This window comes from Oculina patagonica, chromosome 12 (assembly GCF_052425735.1).
Source record: "Oculina patagonica isolate OP01 chromosome 12, crgOcupat, whole genome shotgun sequence".
Lineage (NCBI taxonomy): Eukaryota > Metazoa > Cnidaria > Anthozoa > Scleractinia > Oculinidae > Oculina > Oculina patagonica.
In genome coordinates this window covers 3,869,670-3,893,555 of record NC_135769.1, presented here as the reverse complement: position 1 = coordinate 3,893,555, position 23,886 = coordinate 3,869,670, and the positions used below count along the sequence as shown (strand labels likewise).

Genomic DNA, 23,886 nt, shown 5'->3' with positions numbered 1-23,886 from the left:
TGTCTCTTGTGAGGATTAAATTTATATGTTCTCTGAAGTTAAGGTACGTCTATACTATTAGGGCTGTTTTTCTTTACCTCCAAACTAGCTGCCTTTATTATTTATGTGAACAAATACTATAGTTTCTGGCGTTTCAACATATTTTTTTGAAACTTTTTTGGGGTTTGCTTTGCAAAGTGCATTTATTTAGTAAGTCGCTTACAAGCTACATGTAAAAGCTAGCTAGCATGCAAGAGATTCGATAGCTGATTAATGATCGGTTGATTTTTTTATTGTTCCTTTGGTTATTCCGTGTGCATTCAATATCACTTCCTTATTAGCAGACAAATATTACATTTTATAAATTTAAAAGTAAGCACTTTCAACTTTTTAGTCTATAAAATGTACAGTAAAATTGTAATTTTATATTGACCCTCAAATATTTCATTGAAGGGATTGTTATTGGGAACAGATAAGTTGTTGTTTTTATATATTTGATTTCTTGAAATGACTCTTCTCAGTCCAATTGCCTTGATTTTTCCCAGGTCACTTCTTAATAATCAACTAAAATGGAGATCGTGTATGTATACACAAAGAAGAGAAATGAATTTGGGCGACAGTGCAACTTCTCTGATCGCCAAGCAGAGCTTCATGTTGATATAGCTCCAGATGACAAACTTCTTCAAGATTATATTGAGAAAAATCCATGCGACACTGGAATTCAGTGTGTTCAAGAAATGTCCGAGCACGAGGTAAGAATCCTAACACAATCTGGTAGTTAGGTATTGATGACCTATTATTCACTGGATAGTGAGTCGATGGATAGCAGGGCTGTCATTAAAGATTTCGGCTGCAATGATTTCGGCTGCAATGTTTATGTGAGCCCACACGAACGAATGTTTACAAGCAAAACTAAAAATTCCGCGACAAACTTACCTTTTTCTTCATAATTAACGCCAGATATCCTTACAGAACAAATAATAACGAGTAGAGGAACCTTGACGCTATTTCAAACCGACGTTTCAGCTCATCGGAAATTCTTGAACGAAACGAACTGTACTGGCGGACTAAAAAACTTCATGTATGCTGTCACCGAAGTGTAACATTTCAATGAATTCAAAACAAAAACGAAAACAAACCCCGAGTCTGCGCAGTACGGACTGGAAATCAGCTTTAAGGGCCGTAACCTGTAGCACCTGTTACGGCTGAGTTCACTTAACGACACATGCCATGTGCAATGTGCAATTTCTGCTTAAAAACTTAATGACAGCCCGAGATAGTGACACTCCAAGCTCGGAGTGAGTTGAGACAGACAGTAAGACGGACACCCCTCTAAGACAGATAGTTGGACCTGGTTCTGATGGTGTTCGTTTAAGAGAGAGTTGACTGTAAAGCTTTTACACTACAGCGTATACTCCCGGGTGGAAGGACACATGAGTAAGTTTCCCAACCAAGACTTTCTTTCACTTACTCAATGATGTGCCCTCCACCCAGGAACACTCGATTCAGAGTCCAATGTGCTAACCATTAGGTCATGGGGTCTCCCGGCAACTTGTGACTTTGTAAGAATTTAAATTAATATGTGAATACCGTTAGAGCAGTTTTCAATTGAGTATCGTAAAACCAAAACCAAAGTAATTACTCTGGCCAATCACAAAGAACACAGACAATCCAGTGAACCAATCAAAACTCAAAGCAAATACATGTAGCTGGCACAAAGCGCGGGAAAACGTTCACGAGCGAGTGGCAATTGGTTTTGGTTTTAGTTCTGATTGGCTGAGAAAGTGGTGCGAGATTTTTAAACCAATCACTAAGCGTAGTAATGCAAAACCAAATCAAACGCAATTCACTTTCGACACTCAAGTGAAAACCGCTCTAGTATAATAATAGAAAGGAATTACAGCATTAAAGAATGCTTTATTTAGATATTTGTGATATTTAAAAAGCTATTTTATTACATAAAGTTAAACCGTGGTTTCTAACAAGGGTATACCTTATTTAGGTCAATACAGAGAGGTTTGAAACAGAGAGTCGTGGTATAAACCATGTGGAGGGTGGATGGCCAAAAGATGTCAATCCTGCTGAAGTGGAACAAACTATCAGATACAGGAAAAAAGTGGAAAAGGATGAGATCTACATGAACACAATACAGCAACTTGGAAATGTAAGTATGGACACAATTTACACAATCCAAAGCTTAACATGCTAAACATTAGGTCACCGTAGCATTCATATAATATTGTTATCCCTCTATACATGTATCTCTTGAAGTGGTTTATTTATTTTTTTATTGGTCCGTGTTAATTTGTATCTGTTCAGGTAATGGAGCATTGCATCAAGCAAAACAATGCAATTGACATCTATGAGGAGTACTTTGCAGAAATTGATGTCGACACATCTGGAGATCCACCCTCTGCTAAAACCATTAATGTATTCAGGTGAGCTACTAGACAGTCCCAGCTTATTTGTAAAGAAGAAAAGTGTGCACCCGAGCGTAGTAGCCCAAACAACTGGAGCTAACATCCTGGTCTATGTAGCATTAATTTAACTCTTTCTTGTCACACATGGCCATGTACCGGTTCTTTTGCACCGGTAGCGTGAAAATGCCTCGAAAATTTGCATTACTTCCGTTTTCCTCCAAATTTGGAGAACAGGAAGCTGATAGAATTAGCCAATTACAGAGCGATTTTGGGCCAAGACACGTGAATGTGCACGGTTTGGGTCTATTTGTGATATGAGTGCTGCTGCATGTTCTTCATAATGCCTTTCATGGCAGGGGGAGAGGGAAGACTCCCATTTGTAAGGGCTGGGGATTCTCCTTAGGAGTGTAAATTTTGGATTTTTTGGGTGTTTCAGGCAAAACACCAATATTTTTAGCCATCAAGGTCTTGTTTAGGGTTGGTATCTTTTAGGAGTCAAAATAGGCTTGAGTCACACCCAGACTGATCTCTTTTGTGGGTTCTTTTCAAAATGTTCAACAAGTATCCCAGCCCCTTTCATTATTATTTACTCTCCACTTGTTCCAGAGATCCTCATGATATGAAGCGCACAGCCACCAGCCTGTCCTGGTATCCTGACAGCACTAGAAAACTGGCTGTAGCTTATTCTATTTTAGAGTTTCAACAGTTTCAAGGAGAAACATCCATGGATTCATACATTTGGGACATTGGTAAGAATGATTAGTTTACAGTTATGTCAGGACTGGTTTAAGAAACAAATTTAGTGAAGATGATAATCATCAAGCAACAATTTCAAAATATTTTGAAGTAGGTGTCAGCAACTTGGAGAATAGGCAGCGTTGACAACGCCAAGGTTGTTTGTCACGAGCAGTTTGCTATATCCATCACCAGAGAGTACCGGTAACCAGCGACATATAACAAAGTAGCCAGCAGAACTCTAGTATTTGTTGGCTTGTTTTGAAAACCCTGAAAAAAAAACTGATGCTAAAGCCCATTAGTCTCTCTACTCAGGTCTAATTTCCACTTTTAATTTAAGGCTCCAAATCTAAAAAGAATTGATTATCAAAAGTTTGGTTCCAAGAATTTTCTCTTGCATTATTGTCTTGTACCAAGAAATATCAATACCGACCAAAAGGAAAATCACTGGTTATTCTGCGGTGGAGGATTGTTTCAAAAGCCATTTTGAAAATTTTAAAGTTAAACGGAAATTCCTAAAGGGGCAGGGGGTCCGGTACACACTAAGTGAAGGCGTAAGCGCAAGAAACGCACTTTGTGTTTTGGCCAAATTGAAAATTCTCACAAACAACTCCAAATTTCGCACGCAAGTTCGTTTACGTGTGCTCAACACTGCCCTGTATTTAATTTTGCTGGTCTTTCCTTCGTTTTCGAAAAATAACACATGCAAAAAGACAAGGTTTTTGCTTGCGCGGCGTCTTTTGACTTTTCTTTTACAAACGGGTTAAAGTCCTAGCCCTAACGCAAAAGGTAACCCCAAGGCCGTAGGGTCAGGATTAGAGTTTCAGATTAGGGTTACAGACTTAGCCCTAACGCAAAAGCCTAGCCCTAACGCAAAAAAAAAAAAAAAAAAAAAAGTTTAACACTAACCCCAAGGAATTAGGGAGTTAAGCCGTTTCAAGTTAAGTTTAGGATCAGAGTCAGCCTCAACCTTTTATAGATCGCGCTTTTAATGCAGTAAGCTTTCACGCCAGTTTGCTTGCAGCTAGCTTTTTCTGCAGTCTGCTTGCAGTTATCTAGTTTTTGTTGTTTCGGGCAAGACTATTCTACTCTGTTACCGTTACCGTTAGCTGTACTGAATTTGCCGAGGTGAAAGTGAAATAAAGACTGATTGTTGATTGAATACGTTTGCTCGTGTTGTCACATTATACTAGTTTTGCTTTCAGTTGAGTGCCGCCGGCTTGCTCTCACTTCTATCTCCACTCCTTACATCATCACACATCTACAAAATCCCGCGAAAACAAGATAAACTTATGAGGTTTTCGCTCGCACGAATCGATAGATTCATTGATGAATATTTAATGAGACACAGAAAATATTTTGCGAAGGGAAGGTGTCCTGGGGAACATATAAAGAATTTTTTAAAGTCTAAAACCAGGTCACTTCTCGGCAACTTTGTCGCGGCAGCACCCAAGCGGATCCTGCAAAACTCGCGTTGACGAAGTTCCCGGCAAGAAACCTCTTGTTTTAGACTCTCTATGCTGCCAGGCTCAAAACTACCTCGGTTTGTGCAACGTTTTTTCCGAAGCGCTAAACAGCGCTGTTGTACAAAACAAAGGCAGAAACATCACTCAGTTCTTCGAGCGATGCTGTAAACTTACGGGTATTCAGACTTAATGATGTCCTTCAACCACCTGGCAGCAGCACTTACGCTAAAACTAACCAAAGGCTTCAAATGATTTTCAGGAACGAACGGCCATTTTTTTTTTTTCTCTTTCCTCTCACGTGACGCCTATCAGGTGACATCGCGTCACAATGTGTTCAGTCCAGTCCTTTTCTTAAAGCGAATCCTCAAAATGGTGGATAGGAACTAAAATCATGGCTCTGACACGTTTTTCAACCTCCCCGGACAGTTAAATAACGCTAGAAGGAAAGATTTACACGGGATGTGTCGAAAAACTCATGCTGCTGGCTGACGGTGGAGAACGTAAGCTTTGCAAAACGCCTTTGTTCTTTGCATACGTAATTTCTAAAAAACGAAGCTAGATTCAGCGAATTTGAATACAGATCAATGTTAAGCACACGTAAACGAACTTGCATGCGAAATTTGGAGTTGTTTGTGACATTTTTTTAATTTGGCCAAAACACAAAGTGCGTTTCTTGCGCTTAGGCCTTCAAGTAATCTTCCATGGGAGAGGCATTGGTAGTTTCTGGAATAATACATTCTTTATTCTTGTTAGCTCTTGGCCAGTTAGGTATTGTTGATGTTGTAAGAACTTTTTTGAGATTAACTGTTTTATTTTTATATGCTTGCAGAGAATCCCAATAAACCAGAATTGGCTTTGAAACCTGTATCACCATTGGTCTGCCTGGAGTACAACCCCAAAGATCCTCATATTCTTGTAGGAGGATGTTACAATGGACAGTTAGGTATGAAAGTCCTGTTAATTTAAATTTAACCCTTGGTAGAATTTGGTATTTTCCATTGTTCTGGTGTCGGGCAATCGATCGTGATAATAAAAATATTGGGGAGCAGGTGTGGTGCAGCCCTGAGAGTGCTCACCTCCAAGTGGTATGCCCTGGGTTCCATTCCAGGACCCAGCATCATATGCAGGTCGAGTTTGTTGTTGGTTCTCATCCTTGCTTAAATTTTTTTCTCAGAGTCCTCCAGTTTTTATTCCTGCATAAAAAAAATCCAATTCCATCTGGAAAAAGCGGACAAATAGCCACTGGGTGGATGATGTGTCACTGTAAATTACTATTTGTTTTATTTCATATTTCATCATTTATTTATTATTTACATAAAACAAAGAAAAATAACAAATTATACCAAGGGTCAAATTAAACCACGACTGACCATGTACACAACCTAGCCAGCATGATTTTCATCCAACAAATCATTCCAAAAGAAATCAGAGTAGCTTTGGTCAAAACTGATTTATAATAATATTATTGTTCTTTTTTACTAAACAGGATTCTGGGACACACGGAAAGGATCCCACCCTGTTGAAATGACAGCTATTGAGTCAAGCCACAGGGATCCCATCTACAAGACAATATTCCTTCAGTCAAAGACAGGTTAGTGCATGTCAGTGGCAGGAGCCCATATCAGTCCACACAATCTGCTACGTGAATATTGTTATTTTTGTACTAGAAATCACTTTCCAGACAACAACCATGTACTCTGAGATCTATAGTGAGTTGAGCCATTTTGACTCAAATTACCTGTGGAATAAACATACACAACTTTTCAAACGCTAACAAAACTGGTCAAAAGATTGATCTGGTCAAAAGATGTGCTTCTAATGATTTTTTAAATTCACCATTCTTGAAAAAAAATGTTAGAAATTTTATAAATAAATTTGTTGTGAAAGGAAGGGCCCAGGTTGTTTAATTTTTTAGGGAAGTCCTTTGCTTACAATCTGGTGGCTGATTGTCAACTAGATGTGAGAATAACTGCAGGCCCCTTTTAAACCAGAACTTCTAACTTACACGTTGTCTAGAAATCTCAAGTGTGACACAGTAGTGCCTGACCTTTTGTTTTATTTAAGGCCCTGGCAAATGCAGACACATTGTTGCAAACACAATATTTCCCTGTTTGCCCGTGCACTCAAGATTGGTCACTGAGACATTTATTTTTTATTTTTCTCAGAAACTTATAGTGTCTGCATCAAATGTTTCCCATTTGCCGAGTATGGAAACAGAACATTTGTTGTGTCCCACTCCTTTGCTCACCCAAGAAACATCCTGAGCAACAAATTATGTGTCCTCGCTTACCACAGCCCTTAGTCAGTGAATGTATCTGTAAATTCTTTCAGCATGCCATAACAGTAATCCTAACCAAACTATTTCCACAGGTACTGAATGTTTCTCTACCAGTACTGATGGACAAGTCCTCTGGTGGGACATTCGTAAGATGGGTGAACCCACAGAGTCTCTCTTGCTGTGTCCAAATGTGAAGAAAGATCCACGTCCGCAGGGAGGGGTGTCCCTGGAATATGAACCCACCATGCCTACCAAGTTCATGGTTGGAACAGAGCAAGGTTCTGTGTTGTCCTGCAATAGAAAAGCTAAATCTCCCTCAGAAAAGATTGTGTGCTCATTTTCTCAGCATTATGGACCAGTATATGCTGTACAGGTATGTTGATTTTGTTTTTCTTCCATCTACTCTTCTGTCAGTTGGGAATTATAGTCGTGAGAGTCTACAGTTTTTCCCCTGAGGGTTTGTACACAAAGTGCAGAAACCATGCAACAATCCCATTCATGAGAAAAAAAGGTTGCCTGGACAAAATTTTCTTACTAATAACTCCCACAAAAGGGAGTCAAACCCATACTGTATGCTTAAATTTTTTTTTGCTTGTAAATAATAAACTAAGATGATAAATAATGAAGATGAATTTTTCACCAATGGCACGAGCATGGGACAAAGAAAAATTCTGAGTGTCCGACAAGAATTGAACCCATGGTTTGGAACCCTTGTGTAACTGGAAGATACATGTATTTTAACCTTCTTTATTTATTTCTTCCAAGCCTAACATTCTAACTGTCATTTATAATTTTCCAATTCCAATCATGTATGGGTTTGCATGTACCATCACTGTTGCAACTTCTGAATGTGTTAAGCTGTTGTAACATTGCCCTAATGATTTTGGATTTTTTTCTCAACAAGGAAACAACTAATCAAAATCTAAACTGTCATTTTCATTGCAGCGCAATCCATTCTTCCCCAAGAACTTCTTGACCATAGGCGACTGGACAGCCAGGGTAAGCCGGAAAAGCAATTAGTACATTAATCACCCATTATTATTGCAAAATATGCCTGATGATGTTACAAACATATGTAGTGTGATGATTCGTTGTGTATCGTATGATCGCAAGGAGATGCTCTGAGGGTTGCATGTTGGTGCAAAATGCCAGTGACTTGTCATTTTGTTTATTTAATAATTGATATGCTTTTTGCTGTTTATTTTTAGATTTGGTCAGAGGATCTAAGGGAGTCATCCATTATGTGGACCAAGTATATCATTCTTAATAATATTTTTTTTCTTTCTTTCTTTCTTTCTATGTTTCTTTCTTTCTTCTTTTCGTTCATCTTCCCTTTATGCAGTTCTGCCAAGGACACTTGCCCTGTCACTATTACACAGTAGCACAAACATTCACCCTAATAATTATAAGGCAATGTTGTTATCCTAGCTTCCTGTTGAAATAATAAATCAGAGATCCAATGATAGAAGTTTTTTGAAAGATGCCTGTGGTAGGAAGGTTATCGTAAAAGGAAATTACAAAAAAACATTTTTTTTAAAAATGATGTACCGGTAGTTAGCTTTTTGTCCTTTAGTGGTTCATGTATTTTCTGATAGCAGTCCTCAAAGAGGTGTTTTATTGTTGCTTATTTATCAGGCAACACATGTCGTACATGACAGACGGATGTTGGAGTCCTGTGCGGCCTGCTGTGTTCTTCACAACTAAGATGGATGGCACTTTGGATGTGTGGGACTACCTCTTTAAACAGAATGACCCTACACTCAGTATTCAGGTGATTAAACCTGTCCTAATGACAAGTCTGTGTTTTTTAATCATTGCTGGAGTGACTCTAATTCTACTGGTTCTTTGAAAGCAAGATGTTCAAAATCGGGGGCTGAAGAGCATAGGTGGTGGGGAAGGGGTGGCAAGGGAGCTGTTAGCCCCCCACGTTTTGGTGCCAAAAATATCGCGAGCACAATGTTAAATTGGTTTCTCAAGATATTCCGTCTTGTGAGTGAATTCAAACATCTTCGAAACTTCCTTGGAAGTCTACGAGAAACTGTTTATTTTCGGAAAAGTTCGAAAAATGATCAGAAACGTTCGTATGGCTTTCGAATAACAATCAGAGAATCTTCGGAAATCTTTGGTCTAGAAACTGCTCAGAAAACAAAAAGTTGCTAGAACGGAAAAAGTTGCTGAAACCTGCTGAGTATTTTTGGGACAGTCTTAGCCCAACCTCGAATAAGCGCCCACCCTGTAGGTAGGAAAAGTTAATAAGCGCCCAGCCTCGAATAAGCGTCCACCCCCACCCCCTTTAAAAAATACTGAAGTGTACAAGAGGAGTACTTTGATTCTTATTGAAATTGAGATTGAAATTGACTAAGTACTATTAATATTTTAAAGAAACTTTCAATGAACAGTTAAAATTCTGCTTTGGTACATCTTCACGTTTTATTATTATTATTATTTGTAAAATAATTTTTCTACTTGCGAGAATTGGCGACAATTTAATAAGCACCCAGCCTCGAATATGTGCCCACCTCTAATAAGCACCCACTCTCAATGTCCAAATACGGTTTAATAAATAAATATAAGTTTCTTATATTTAATTTTTTTATTGTATTCATTTTATCATTTCTGTGCTTCAGGTTTGTGATGAATCTCTGAATGCACTCCGTGTTCAAGAGAATGGCAGGTTGGTAGCCTGTGGCTCACATTCTGGTACTGTTACCCTGCTGGAGCTGTCAGATGGACTGTGCAACATACAGAGAAATGAAAAGGCTTCAGTCACAGCGGTAAGAACATTAACAAAACCAACCTTATCACATCTGTGATCAGGTCATCTTCTGAGACACACCAGTATATACCAGGGTACTAGAAGATATCATAGCATTAGCAGACAGAGTGATATGAAAGTGCTGTCGAAACTCCCGATTTTTCGAAACAATTTTCGTTTCCTTTGGATAGTACCTCTGTGTAATTTTACCCCTGTTCCTTCGGATTTCTCAAAAGCAATTTTTCTCCGGAGGTTTGAGAAATCTGGATTCTACTGTAGTAATTATTTTAGATGGCATTTTTTTATCGCGAACCTCTCCATTTCACTCTTCTAGATGTTTGAAAGGGAGACAAAAAGAGAAAAGATTTTGGAAACAAGACATCGTGAGATGCGGCTGAAGGAGAGATCAAAGAGTTCACAAGACAAGTAAGGACATCGTTAAATCAAGAGAAAAACTAACCCTGCATTCAACAGGGGAGATTTTCAAATCTGCCTTGCTTGAATGCAGGATTTCATTTTTATAAGGCCTTCTTAGGGCTTGGAAAAGTTTGTTTATAGATGTCAGGAGCCCATCAACTGTAGATGTTGAAAACCACTTCGTAGAGCAGACTTCAAGCACAACAATGTACCCCATTGAACCAAAACTGACCCCCCCCCCCTGACTTTTGGTGTATCTCTTTCTTCATTCCCCTTGGGTAAACAACATTTCCTAGAAGATGCTTGTTTTCTTGCAATAGGTTAACCTCCAAGAATCCTCCCCTGAGGGTAGGTATTGTGAGACCTGACTTGGCCTTCATCAAAGAATATTATTTAATATATTCTTCCCCGTGTAGTCTACTGAGTCTACTCCCAGGCGATTCGTTTTTCTCGTCTGCTTACGAGCTTTTCCCAAAGGTGAAAGACAATAGTATTGTTGACTCAGGGTTCCCATTAGGAGCTAGTAACAGATGAGCAATTACGTCAAGTCTGGCGTTTTAGAGCGATTTTCACTTGAGTGTCTTAAGTTATTTGCCTTTGCTTAGGTTTTGCATTACTACGCTTAGTGATTGGTTTAAAAACTCGCGCCACTTTTTTTATCCAATCAGAAGAAAAACCAATACCAACCGTGTCTCGCTTGCGCACGTTTTCCAGCTCTTCGCGCCTCTAATAATATGTATTTGCTTCGAGTTTTAATTGGTTCTCTGGTCTGTGTCCTTGTGATTGACCACAGTGATTACTTTGGTTTTGGTTTTGCAACACTCAATTAAGGACTGCACTAAAGCCCTTATCAATTGAGTGTCGTAAAACCAAAACCAATGTAATTACTACTCGGGCCAATCACAAACGACACAGGCAATTCAGTAAACCAATCAAAGCTCAAAGCGAATACATGTAGCCGGCACAAAGCGCGGGAAAACGTGCATGAGCGAGTCATGATTGGTTTTGGTTTTACTTCTGATTGGCCGAGAAAGTGGCGCGAGAGTTTTAAACCGATCACTAAGCGTATTAATACAAAACCAATGCAAACGCGAAGTACTTTTGACACTCGATTAAAGACTGCTCTATTTCTACTGTAAATTAGAGAGGAGACTCATGAACAAGCAGAAGAAGAGGAAGGGGAAGATCTGGTCAGCAAAGCTGAAGCTGACTTCTTTAAGATTGTGGAGGCTGAGAGAAAAGCTTTGCAGGAAGCTGAGAACAAGAGGAATGCAGCGTTTAATGAGGTGAAACAGGCCATAGCACAGGAGGGAGTAACTCATGAGGAGTATCAGGAGGGGGAAAGTGAGGAAAAACAATCTGAAGAGGTATGAACAAAGTTACCATAGGAAAAAACGAGCTTGCGATCTTTCGGACAGAGTCTGGGCTTCTTGTTTGCAATTTTATGGTTGAGATATGCTTCTACGGTGAAACCTTTATTATAACAACGTACCAAGGGACAGGAGCGGGGAAATCAATGACTTTGACTCCTTAACGGGCACTCACACGGCAAAGAATTAATACAGTATTATAGATCTGTTTACTGATGTTTCAACCATGTTTAAATAAAGTTTGCTAATGTCAATTCGCATACACCTCTTTAAACTACAGTAAAAACCCGCGAGTAAGAACTTATTGTTTTTCAGATTAGCCTAAACAGGTTCTTACATAAAGGGTTATTAACACAAATTTAGGCTTACAAGATTCTTAATAGGTTCTTAATTTCTGTGAAAAAATTTAAATGTTGTTAAATAGAGATTAAAGTGGTATTCGGCCTTTCTCTTGTATAAAATTTGCATTACAATGCATCTGGGGTAATATGGTAATAAGGCTTCTAGGTTACGTATCTCCAAAGAGGATCAAGAATGTTGACTTATCATATTTTCCCAAAAGTAAACATATTTAGTCAATTTTAGAAAATAAGAACCTGTTTTCAAATTTTAGGCCAAATAGGTTCTTATAAAAATGGTATCTAATTTGCAAATTTTAGCCTAACAGGTTCTTAAATGTTAGGTTCTTACTCGCGGGTTTTTACTGTAGTGTTTTTATTGAAAACGTGTTGTGTTAAATTGCCTTTTTAGACTCCTGCCGATGAAGGCTCAGAGAAAACAGCAGAAGGATCTGAAGAACAAACCAAAGAAACCTAATAGTTGTTTGGTTTATCCTCAACTCAGTAACTTATCAAGTCTCACGATACTGTAAATAGCATTTCTAAGACTTCTTATCTGAAAGAAATTTATCAGACCAACAACAACCAGTCAAAACGTTTTTTATACAAGTGTGTTAAGCTATTCATTTGTTTGAAGCATGGTTGAATCGTGGTCTGTTTTCAAAAGGTGTGGTTTATGTACAGAAAACGCAATGCGAGAAAGTGTCATGTTATTCTTGGTTTTGTGCTTCATGTGTAAATATAGTTGAAAATGGTGGCTCAATAATTTTTTATTTTTAAAATAAAATATTGAAACATACTCGATTAAGCGCCCAACCTCGAATTAGCGCCCAGCCTCGAATAAGCGCGCGACGGCCTCCCCCCTCCCCACCCCACTCCCGAAAAAACCCTGAAGTGCACAAGGGGAGTCACAATGAGATCAATGAGATTGAAATTGACTAAGTACTACTAAGAGACTTCCCCGAAGACCGAGTTTTCTTGGTATTTTACAGAAACTTTCAACGAACAGTAAAAATTCTGCTTTGGTACATCTTCACGTTTTGTTATAACTTATTGCTTTCTTGCAAAATAACTTACTTCTTGTTGAAAATTATATACTACTTATTAACCGAGAGTGTTCTGAACTGAAATATCTAAAAAACACCGAGGTGAAACTCGCTCTCGCTCTCTGTGGCTCTCTTCGTCGCTCATACTTAAGAAGTATCGGTATGCTAATATTTTTCTTTCAGTTGTTGAAAAGATAGTTACATTTTGTCGGTATTTATTGTCGTTCTCGCAATTGCGCTAGTAGCTTTTACTCACAACTCAAAAAAACATGTAAAAACCGCCGAGCCGAGAACATTTTTCATAATGCCCGGTCATTACAAGAAAATAATGCCCGCTCAGCAGCCAATCAGAGCGCGCGTACTATTGTAGCCATATAATAAGATTTCTTCTTGTAATAAGCGCCCAGCCTCGAATAAGCGCCCACTCTCATGGTACAAAAATTTACAAGCGCCCAGGGCGCTAAAGATAAATACGGTAGCTAACAAGGAGCTTATTGTGTACTGAATGCCATGAACGTCATTTCATTTTCAAGCTTTATCTTCCCAATGTTTCCATTGACTCAAAACCGTATGAACGGTGTGTCCTCGGCAAATTGTACTTGTAAATTACTGTCGTATTTCTTTGTTGATCAGTTGCGTACTTCTCAGAATATGAGTGGCTGACTTTGCGTTGACAATTTGATGAGAACTAAGATGTTGATGTCTGCAGGCATTGACATAGGTCATGCTGAAAAGTTACAAGGAAACCTTTTTTTAAACTAATGAAAATTAATGTCAGTAATATAGGAATAAGTAATAACAACGTGTACCTTTCCTCAATGAGACCACAATTTTACGGCTTCTGAATTTACTGCTTGGGCTCTGGTTTTCAAAAGCATTCTTCTGTGGTTCGCGTGATGTACTGTTTTTCCTCAAAACATCACGCAAACTTTAGTCACGCAACGTGAGCATGAAGACTGGTTGCTCTTTTGATGTTGGTTTCAGGAGCAAACGCCGCGAATACAAATACATGTAATATCAAAATCTGTAATTAAAATATTCAGCATTTTATCCAGCCTGCGTCGCAGACGTAATCTAACCCCGGCTAGTTAAAGATTTTGGTTGAACTTTTGCTCTGTGACAACAATGCTTTCAAAAAATAGACAAACGTCATGTGATTAACACGCGATGATATAAAGGTCTTGCGTTTTCGCTTTCGAGTTCCTTCCCAGATAATTGCATACAAGACTTAACTTCTTCTCCTTGGTTGGCCCGCTGCATGTACTCCACTGAATTGCCTCTAAAACAGTGAGTATAATTAAAATATATTACTGATACGTCGGTTCTATGTACTTACATGCATGAATTCCAGGCAAACAAAAACAGAGTCGCAATCCTGCATTGTCTTGCGCATGCATGAATATACTTCTGATATCGAACTCAAAGTACAGTTCGTTCGCTTAAAAACGGTATCCAATTAAATTACATCGATTAGTGTTAGTTTGTTATTTCATTGTACCCCAGAACACTCGCAAAAAGTGAGAAATCTCGGCACTTGTAATTTGTATTCCTTGTTGCGGAAATCACGGGAAAGAATTAAGACTGTCAAAGAAGGCATGTGACTCTGGAGGGTTATTGCTGCAGACATGCAGTGGTCTTAGAGGTTTTCTTTATCCTCTATTTTTTAATAAAATGAACAAACGTTTAAAAGGTGAATCGCGAAAAGGAGGACTCTGGTCCCTGTGACTGTTCTCTGACGTCTCTCGCCGCGCGCTTCACGGCTCCAATATTTCACAAGTTTACCGTATTTACTCGAATAAGCGCCGCCCCCGAATAAGCGCCGCCCTCGAATAAGCGCCGCATTTGGGACAAAAAAGTTAATAAGCGCCGCCCCCGAATAAGCGCCGCAGTCCCGATGCGGTGCTTATTCGAAAAATTCCGTTTTACTAAAAACTGCAATACAAAAGCAACTCTAAAACAAAATTGGGCATTTCTTTTCATCAAGAGCGATGCTTTGCAGTTCACAGTAATCGTTTTACTGCTCGCCCATTAGTTTTCTATCCAACATTGTTACAATACGTAGCTCTGTAAATGTTGTGAAGGCCGCGATCCTTGCCAGGACAGCTAGCGCTACTTCTCTCTTCAGCAAGAGGCGAATAGTGACAATCAGAAGACGCTTGTTTCGATAACTGCAAAATATTTGATTCTTTGTGGCGTCCAAATTTTAAATAAGCGCCGCCCTCAAATAAGCGCCGCCCTCGAATAAGCGCCGCACTTGTGGCGCGAATAATTTAATAAGCGCCGCGGCGCTTATTCGAGTAAATACGGTAGTTTAGAAGAGAGTTCACGAAAACCCCTGGTACAAGAGTCCTATCAAACGAAGATAAGGAGGCAAAGGGGAGACGAAATAACAGCTTTAAATATTTGTACTAGACTACTAGTTACTTTTTTCAAGGAGAGTGAGACATAAAATAAACACTGAGTATTCTAGAACACGAAATTCAACTCCATTGACCTAAGTTCAACTTTTTTTGTTGTCACACAAAACACGCAAGCACTACAAAGATACATCACAACCAACAATCTTTCCTGTATTCGCAAATTATCACCATCTTTGGCAAGCTAGGAATACCAAAGCTTCTCTGCTTCCTCCCGATGTTTCATTAAACATTTTCTGAGGTTCAACTGACACTACAGCTTAGGCCATCCCAATAAAATGTTTCGTTTCCCATCGCCCGACCGACCCATTTTTGTCGAAATGTAAAAAAAAAAATAATTTCCAGATTCACTAGTCAAATAGGCAAGTACTTTAATTTAAAAGCACACGATCTTGTTTTATTTACAACAATTGGTATGATGTGATGTCCTTGTCTTTAATTAACATCGATACTAAGTTTTTTAAAGGCTGTTTCGTGCCAAGGGCATTAACGATTGTTCCAACATTCTCAGCGTGATTGACTGAAACAAAATCTTTCGGTCTTGCATCCCCTGGCTTTTAAATGAACCCAGACCCCTCAAAGTATTCATTCTTTTTTCTTTCTTTTTTTTTGCCCAACCGACCGACCCACCATCACAAGAGATGGGAAACGAAACATTTTATTGGGATGGCTTACTGTTCGTGGGTGGGTGGGTGGCTAAAAAAATTGTACTTTGTACCAGTTGTTAAAGCAATAGAGGGCTTTTCCGTGTTTACATAGCCTCATCTAAACACGAAGGGGGTTGGGAGCCCGGGGGGGCACTCCAAAAAGTTTTATACGGGGAGGCTCCGCCCCAAGCTTTTACCCCTTACCCTTTTATATACCATTTTGACAGAAATTGTACCCCTTTCGTATACCTTTTACTGAAAAAAGGTACCCCTTTCATATACCTAAAAGACATGGCACATACTTAAAACAGGACGTTTTCTTGTCATTTTCATGTAGCGCTTAATAAATTAAAATAATGCAGCCAGCCAGCCGAAATATTTTAATTCAAGGCCCTTTTAAAAACCCAAATGACGGATTTTCATACCCTTTCATATACCAAAACTTGTGAAATCCCTACCCTTTTATATACCTGAAGCCTAAAAAAGGTACCCCTTTCGGGCGGAGCCTCCCCGTATAGGCAATTATATGGAGTACCCCCCCCCCGGGGGGGTTGGGAGAATTCGAGACAGTTATGCAAACCCGTTTCGTGTGCGTTTTCCTTTACATTTTTTTTTTAATAAAGAATACTTTAGAAAGAACTTAATTGTATAAATACTAAATATTTAAAGCTGTACTTTACTGCAAAAATTAACTTAAAAAATGTTTACGGCGTATTCTGTTACATATTTGTCGTTTGCTTGAGCTCCCTTGACGAGCTCAAGGTCGTCTAGCTCACGATCATCGAAGCAGAAAAGCGCCGTGGTTCTTCTTTCTTTTGCATTTTGACCGAGTAAAATATATGTCAAAAAAAGTCCGCGAAATATTTATATCGAAACTGTATTGAGATGTGAAATTATTTGACTGTTATATATAAAACGAAAACAGGTTGCCGGATTTTTGAACTAACCAAATCGCAATTTTGATATACGTATCGCAGTTGTGGACATATATTATATTGCACTTTGGATATTATATAATATAACGTGGACATAAATATGGCAACTCAGTACATAAATATCACTCTTCGACATTTTGATCCTGTTTGACAAGCATACCAGACATTACCTCAACGCGGTGACTCTCTCGTTCGGAGGGGCTTCTGATTACACAGGAGTGCGTGGGAAAATTGGGCAAAGGAAAATATAAGGTGTTTAGTGGACGTCCCGCTCTATGATCCCCTCAGGATCCTCAGCAAAAAAAATAGACGCCAACTGACACCTGGATTAACGCGTGCACTTATCAAAATTCGGACACACATTCACGTGGAAAATGGAATGAATTTAAGCTAACATTAACATTTACACAACTTTATTTAGACACAGTTAAAACATCAGTAAAAATAAAAAAAAGATCTTTAATACCATTTTACGTGTTTGCCGTGTGGGTGCCCGTTGAAGAGTAAGACTCATTGATTCCCTTCTAAAGCTTGCACGGGTTAATGGCTTACGTAGTTTAATTGGCAGTCCATTCCTGAAAGAACAGCCCCGGAATAGCCAACACTGCGTTTAAGCTAATTAGTTCTTGGGTTTAGGTATACGTACTTGCAGGATGTTTTCAGAGTTACGCATACTGTAGAAAAAAATAACGAGCAGAGAACAGATCTTGCATGTATGGGGGCGTTATTTTGTTTAGTGTTTTCAACATGATAACTGCCTTTTGTTTTGTTCGGCTAACTCAGACCCTGTCCCATCCAAGCATATCAAGGAGAGGATCCGCATTAGCACTTAGAAAGTGCGAAAATCTTAAAATTCGACTGCGTCATTCACGAAAGTTGCTTTTAATCCGCAAAGAACTTAAACCAAGTTTTAATCATGAAAACAAACACACAAACGTTAGTTACATTACGTCTCACTCAAAAAGTGTCAGTTGTTTTAAAAATACGTCGAAATGTCGTATTGTAATAAAAATTGTATTTCTTATTTAGAAAATCCTTAGGCAGGTACAAAAACAAAGGACATGAAACTTTTGTTAGAGTTAGCAACTGAACGCACACACAAATAGTAATTGGCTAATAAGAAAGTTTCATCTTTACAAAGGACTGAAGCCAAACATAGAAGGTGACCCAAGCTAAATATGGCTGCTGCAATGGAATACACTGAGGAGCAACTGAACTACTACCGGATTTGTTACGTCACCACTGATATACTAGCTGAGGGTCTACGAACAGTATTCAAACAAGAATGGGACAATCGTTTCAAGACAACATCAGGAGAATGGAAAGATGTACCACGGAATGGAATGGACTTCTACAACGGGGAGTCTCCCAGGAACCAGAGAAGAAATGCCCATCTCTTAGCTACCATGATTAACGGAGATAGAGCGGAATGGGATTGCACCATGCTGTTTTACGCCATCCTATTCTCAGATTGTATTCACAGTCTTAATCCCCTGGTCAAATCCAATGTTGATGATCTCAGAAAGTTTCGTAATGAAGAATTTGCTCACATGCCAAAAGGCCATCTTTCAGACCCAGACTTTCAAATTGCCATTGGTAAAGTTTATGCCGCATTTCAAGGACTCGGACTCTCTACCTTGAAAATTCAAGATATCAGAAACCAGAGAAGCTTTCCCACGGAGGAGTTAGGAGCTGTCTTGAAAAAGGTTGATGATTTGAAACAGAAACTTCAAGAAAAAGAAAAGGAACTTCAAGAAAAAGGAAAGGAGCTTCAAGTTAAAGGAGAGAAACTTCAAGAAAAAGAAGAGCAACGACAGGTCCTTGAAGATCAGCTACACAATGAAATTTCATCTTTTTGTATTTTCCCTCCTAAACCTTCACACGACGTCGCAGGTCGCGATTGTGAGGTGGCCGAAATTACACAACAGCTCAAACAGCTGAAAATCGCTAATGAAAACAGCTTAAGTTACCTCTACGTCTCAGGAAATCCAGGAAGTGGAAAATCTCAGTTGGCAAGCCTCGTAGCTAAGCAGTTTTACGACCAAGTCAAAGAAATTCCGTGTGCTGCTTCATTTGTAATGACTCTGAATGCTGAAAGCCCAAATACACTTCTGGAATCGTACATCTCTTTCGCACGACATCTTAAGTGTCCTGAATATGCAGTTTCAAACACAGTTAGCTCCAAGGATTTGACAACAGACGAGAAGATCACCAACCTGAAGACGTTAATTACCACAAAAATCGAGCTTTACACGTCGTGGCTACTGGTAATCGACAACGTCACTAGCATATCACGTGTGCACGCTCATTTGCCGCAGTCTGGAAGGGGCCAGTTACTAATCACAACACAGGACACTACGTCTATCCCTTTGACAAGCTCCTCCATTCATCACATCTCCGTTAGTAAAGGTATGGACCCTCGTGACGCCAGAAATTTATTAGCAATGCTTTCTGGTATCACTGACAGCGAGATGGAAAAACAAGTTGCGCAGGCGTTGGACCACCAACCGCTTGCCTTAGCCAGCGCAGCCACCTATGTTAGGCAGGTTCGGCAGAACAAAATTACTTCTGATTTTGGCTGGAACGACTATCTGGAGAAACTTGGAAAAGGCCAGCGAGGTACCACTGAGACCATTCTTGCTGAGACCAACCCAAGCTACCAGAAATCTATGACCGCTGCAATAACACTTGCCGTAGAAAATGTGATGTCATCCGACAAAGTAATTGATCATGCGTTCAGCTTCCTCTCTGTGTGTGCAGCACAACCGTTAAGCCTAGACATCTTGATCAATTATATCAACAACGTAGATGAACGAATTAGAGACAAAGAGATGATAAGTGTGAGGATCCAAAGGTGCTCATTGTTGTTATTTATAGAAGAGGAGAGTGGCGTCTTCATTCGAGTGCATCAGGTTGTGCGCGATGCCATTAATTCTTTGACTGAAGATCGTCCGATGAGTCAACAACTTCAATCCGTAGATGCAGCCGTTAGATCATTCAGCCAGTTCATAGAAGATAACTCATCAGTCGATTATAACCACATAGATTATCTTGTAAACAGCAAGCACATTGTTCCTCATTTACAAACCTTGATAATACGCATTGAAAATCTGCTTCGTAAACGAGATATTTCTCAAGATGAGCAAAGTAGTGTAATAAACTTTCAACATTATCCGTGTTGCTTTCAAGAACTTGGAAAAATGTGTCAAAGATATTGTGCATTCGAAGCAGCAAAGAAGTATTTTGACCAAGCATTAGACTTAGTACAGTGCAGTGACGATTGTAACGACAAAGATATGGCGCTCGCCTTCTTTTACATAGGCAGTATCCATCACGACTTGGGTAATTTTCATCAGGCGAAGAAGCATTTCGAAAATGAGCTATCCATTCGTCTGAATGTTCTCGACCCTCACCATGTTGATGTCGCTGATACTTACAATAACCTTGGCACGCTCCACAGTAAGCTGGGTGACCTGGTGCAGGCAAAAGAGTGTTACGATAGTGCACTTACCATTCTTCTGGAAAAGCTCGGACCTGACCATGTTGATGTCGCATGGACTTACAATGACCTGGGCGTTCTCCACGGTAAGCTGGGTAACCTGGTGCAGGCAAAAGAGTGTTACGATAGTGCACTTACAATTCGTCTGGAAAAGCTCGGACCTGACCATGTTGATGTCGCAACTACTTACAATAACCTTGGCACTCTCCACGATAAGCTGGGTAACCTGGTGCAGGCAAAAGAGTGTTACGATAGTGCACTTACAATTCGTCTGGAAAAGCTCGGACCTGACCATGTTGATGTCGCATGGACTTACAATAACCTGGGCGTTCTCCACAGTAAGCTGGGTAACCTGGTGCAGGCAAAAGATTGTTACGATAGTGCACTTACAATTCGTCTGGAAAAGCTCGGACCTGACCATGTTGATGTCGCAACTACTTACAATAACCTTGGCACTCTCCGCGCTAAGCTGGGTAACCTGGTGCAGGCAAAAGATTGTTACGATAGTGCACTTACAATTCGTCTGGAAAAGCTCGGACCTGACCATGTGGATGTCGCATGCACTTACAATAACCTTGGCGCGCTCCACAGTGACCAGGGTGACCTGGAGCAGGCAAAAGAGTGTTACGATAGTGCACTTACCATTCTTCTGGAAAAGCTCGGACCTGACCATGTTGATGTCGCATGGACTTACAATGACCTGGGCGTTCTCCACGGTAAGCTGGGTAACCTGGTGCAGGCAAAAGAGTGTTACGATAGTGCACTTACAATTCGTCTGGAAAAGCTCGGACCTGACCATGTTGATGTCGCAACTACTTACAATAACCTTGGCACTCTCCACGATAAGCTGGGTAACCTGGTGCAGGCAAAAGAGTGTTACGATAGTGCACTTACAATTCGTCTGGAAAAGCTCGGACCTGACCATGTTGATGTCGCATGGACTTACAATAACCTGGGCGTTCTCCACAGTAAGCTGGGTAACCTGGTGCAGGCAAAAGATTGTTACGATAGTGCACTTACAATTCGTCTGGAAAAGCTCGGACCTGACCATGTTGATGTCGCAACTACTTACAATAACCTTGGCACTCTCCGCGCTAAGCTGGGTAACCTGGTGCAGGCAAAAGATTGTTACGATAGTGCACTTACAATTCGTCTGGAAAAGCTCGGACCTGACCATGTGGATGTCGCATGCACTTACAATAACCTTGGCGCGCTCCACAGTGACCAGGGTGACCTGGAGCAGGCAAAAGAGTGTTACGATAGTGCACTTACAATTCGTCTGGAAAAGCTCGGACCTGACCATGTTGATGTCGCATTGACTTACAATGACCTGGGCGTTCTCCACAGTGAGCTGGGTAACCTGGTGCGGGCAAAAGAGTGTTACGATAGTGCACTTACAATTCTTCTGGAAAAGCTCGGACCTGACCATGTTGATGTCGCATGGACTTACAATAACCTGGGCGTTCTCCACAGTAAGCTGGGTAACCTGGTGCAGGCAAAAGATTGTTACGATAGTGCACTTACAATTCGTCTGGAAAAGCTCGGACCTGACCATGTTGATGTCGCATGGACTTACAATAACCTGGGCGTTCTCCACAGTAAGCTGGGTGACCTGGTGCAGGCAAAAGAGTGTTACGATAGTGCACTTACAATTCGTCTGGAAAAGCTCGGACCTGACCATGTTGATGTCGCAACTACTTACAATAACCTTGGCGCTCTCCACAGTGACCAGGGTGACCTGGTGCAGGCAAAAGAGTGTTACGATAGTGCACTTACAATTCGTCTGGAAAAGCTCGGACCTGACCATGTTGATGTCGCAACTACTTACGATAACCTTGGCGCTCTCCACAGTAAGCTGGGTAACCTGGAGCAGGCAAAAGAGTGTTATGACCGTGCACTTACCATTCTTCTTAAAAAGCCTGGACCTGATCATGTTAACGTAAGAACTGTTCAGAATAATTTGGCTAAACTACAACAGTTAAAGGAAAGTATCGATCATTTTCCGGCGGTTGGCCGAAAGAAACATCGTCATGTTCGTAGTGTAACTTGCACAATACTTTAACTGTGTAATTCCAATATCTTTATTCACTTTTAAGCAGGTACGTCAATGTTAAAGTTGTTAGGATTCTTTTGTGACTGTGTGGTCAGCAGAAAATACAGTCATTAAAACTCCGCTAATAGGGACACCATAGGAAGCACAGAAACTGTCTGTATTTGCGTGTTGTCTTTTACTATACAGGTGACCATATGCCTTTGGATCTTGCATGCTTAACATGTTATTGCGGTTTCCAGTGATATGCGAACTCTGAAATTCAAACCCCAACCAACAGTTTACGCTTTTTGCAGTCGTCAATCATTTTAGCGGTACTCTCGGGAAACAGATTTTTACTTCAACAAGGTCAAAAGGTCACGCCTGTCAGTTGTTATTGGTAGATTTCGATCCATTTCGTTTGTTTCTGTTTTTCATGGTTCGTTGACTGTCACCGTAATTATGATTGACGGCAGTAATAAGTTGGATTTTGAAATTCAGAGTACGCATTACACTGTACTGAACACCACAAAAACGTCGTTAATGGGCTCTATATAAGTGTGGTAATGTTTTTTGAGGCAACTGTATTCTGTAACGTCAGCTTTTAAATGTTTGTTTATAACATGTTGCTAAAGTTGTCGATTGTCTAGGCTGGACCACAAATCTTGCTATATTTTTTCAGGAGAGGGATAGTATAGGGGGAGAAGGGTTCCTGAACACCGCATTACCGCAAAAAAAATTTGGCAGGTATCAAAAGATCATAGTCAACCTGCATGTCTGGCGTTTTTTGACGCGAGGGCAAAAAAGAAGGAAAAACAAGCGGCAGGACCATGAAAGCAACAACACGACTTTTAACTTGCTACTTAAAGTCAAATTGTAGATTAACAGAAACTACTTACTAACAATCATTTACTATCACGTTACATATTAACTCATGTGACAGAATTACGCCGTTTCAGCATTTTTCAGAAACGACTAGAAACCCGATAATGATCGGAAAACGTGAAGGATAAGTTTTTATACTGCTCTACAGCTTTAAAGTGTAGTGATGGGAGAGGCGGGAGAATATAAAAAGAAATTCATGTAAGCGATGGTGTCCCAAAATATCATGCAAAGAAGAAAAGTGCACCTTTATCAAACAAACCGTCATTATATATTGATAAATTTCACAACGTGTGGCAATTTTGAATACAGTATTTTCAGCCGTTTTAAAAAAGTTCACGCGCTATCGCCACGTTCTTTTATTTTCCGTGCGCTAATGTTTGATCCATACGGAAACACAAGATCTTCATTTTTCATGGGAATAACTTTCAGTGGTTACAACAACACTGTAACCTGAAACCGTACTCGATCATTGCTAGAAATTGTGAGCAACAGTTGCCTCTTTTTGGCGCTCTTGCCCTTGTTTTAGTTTCGTAATAGCTCGGGTAGGGATAGGAGGGGGTGGGAAACTCCACTATAAAATTGACGGGGGTGCTTGTCGTAACTTTAAGGGGTAAATTTGTGGATTGCTACCACTTTGAGTGCCAAAACCTGAAACGACCGCCGCTTAAGT

At 40.0% G+C, this 23,886-nt stretch overlaps 2 protein-coding genes across 3 annotated transcripts in view; both read left to right on the top strand.

Moving 5' to 3' along the window:
* The window catches only part of LOC144631757 (dynein intermediate chain 3, ciliary-like), a 43,206-nt gene that overhangs the window by 47 nt on the left and 19,273 nt on the right, over positions 1-23,886 (top strand). Inside the window, exons 1-15 of one of the 2 annotated variants that reach the window (XM_078490309.1) lie at positions 1-43; positions 525-731; positions 1,982-2,143; positions 2,299-2,417; positions 3,006-3,148; positions 5,430-5,543; positions 6,087-6,191; positions 6,971-7,251; positions 7,824-7,877; positions 8,087-8,130; positions 8,514-8,649; positions 9,506-9,652; positions 9,968-10,059; positions 11,195-11,417; positions 12,171-12,266. The exon at positions 1-43 is cut by the window's left edge and continues 47 nt beyond it. In XM_078490309.1, the coding sequence (XP_078346435.1) occupies positions 549-731; positions 1,982-2,143; positions 2,299-2,417; positions 3,006-3,148; positions 5,430-5,543; positions 6,087-6,191; positions 6,971-7,251; positions 7,824-7,877; positions 8,087-8,130; positions 8,514-8,649; positions 9,506-9,652; positions 9,968-10,059; positions 11,195-11,417; positions 12,171-12,236 (1,869 nt within the window). In that variant the 5' untranslated portion in view covers positions 1-43; positions 525-548 and the 3' untranslated portion in view covers positions 12,237-12,266. Of the gene's footprint in view, positions 44-524; positions 732-1,981; positions 2,144-2,298; positions 2,418-3,005; positions 3,149-5,429; positions 5,544-6,086; positions 6,192-6,970; positions 7,252-7,823; positions 7,878-8,086; positions 8,131-8,513; positions 8,650-9,505; positions 9,653-9,967; positions 10,060-11,194; positions 11,418-12,170; positions 12,563-23,886 lie in introns of those variants that run through there. The other variant, XM_078490308.1, reaches the window with a different exon arrangement.
* On the top strand, positions 13,966-22,540 carry LOC144631700 (uncharacterized). Its single transcript, XM_078490205.1, has 2 exons — positions 13,966-14,091; positions 17,945-22,540. Exon 2 carries the CDS (start codon positions 17,982-17,984, stop codon positions 22,362-22,364), a length of 4,383 nt encoding a protein of 1,460 aa, XP_078346331.1. The 5' UTR covers positions 13,966-14,091; positions 17,945-17,981; the 3' UTR covers positions 22,365-22,540.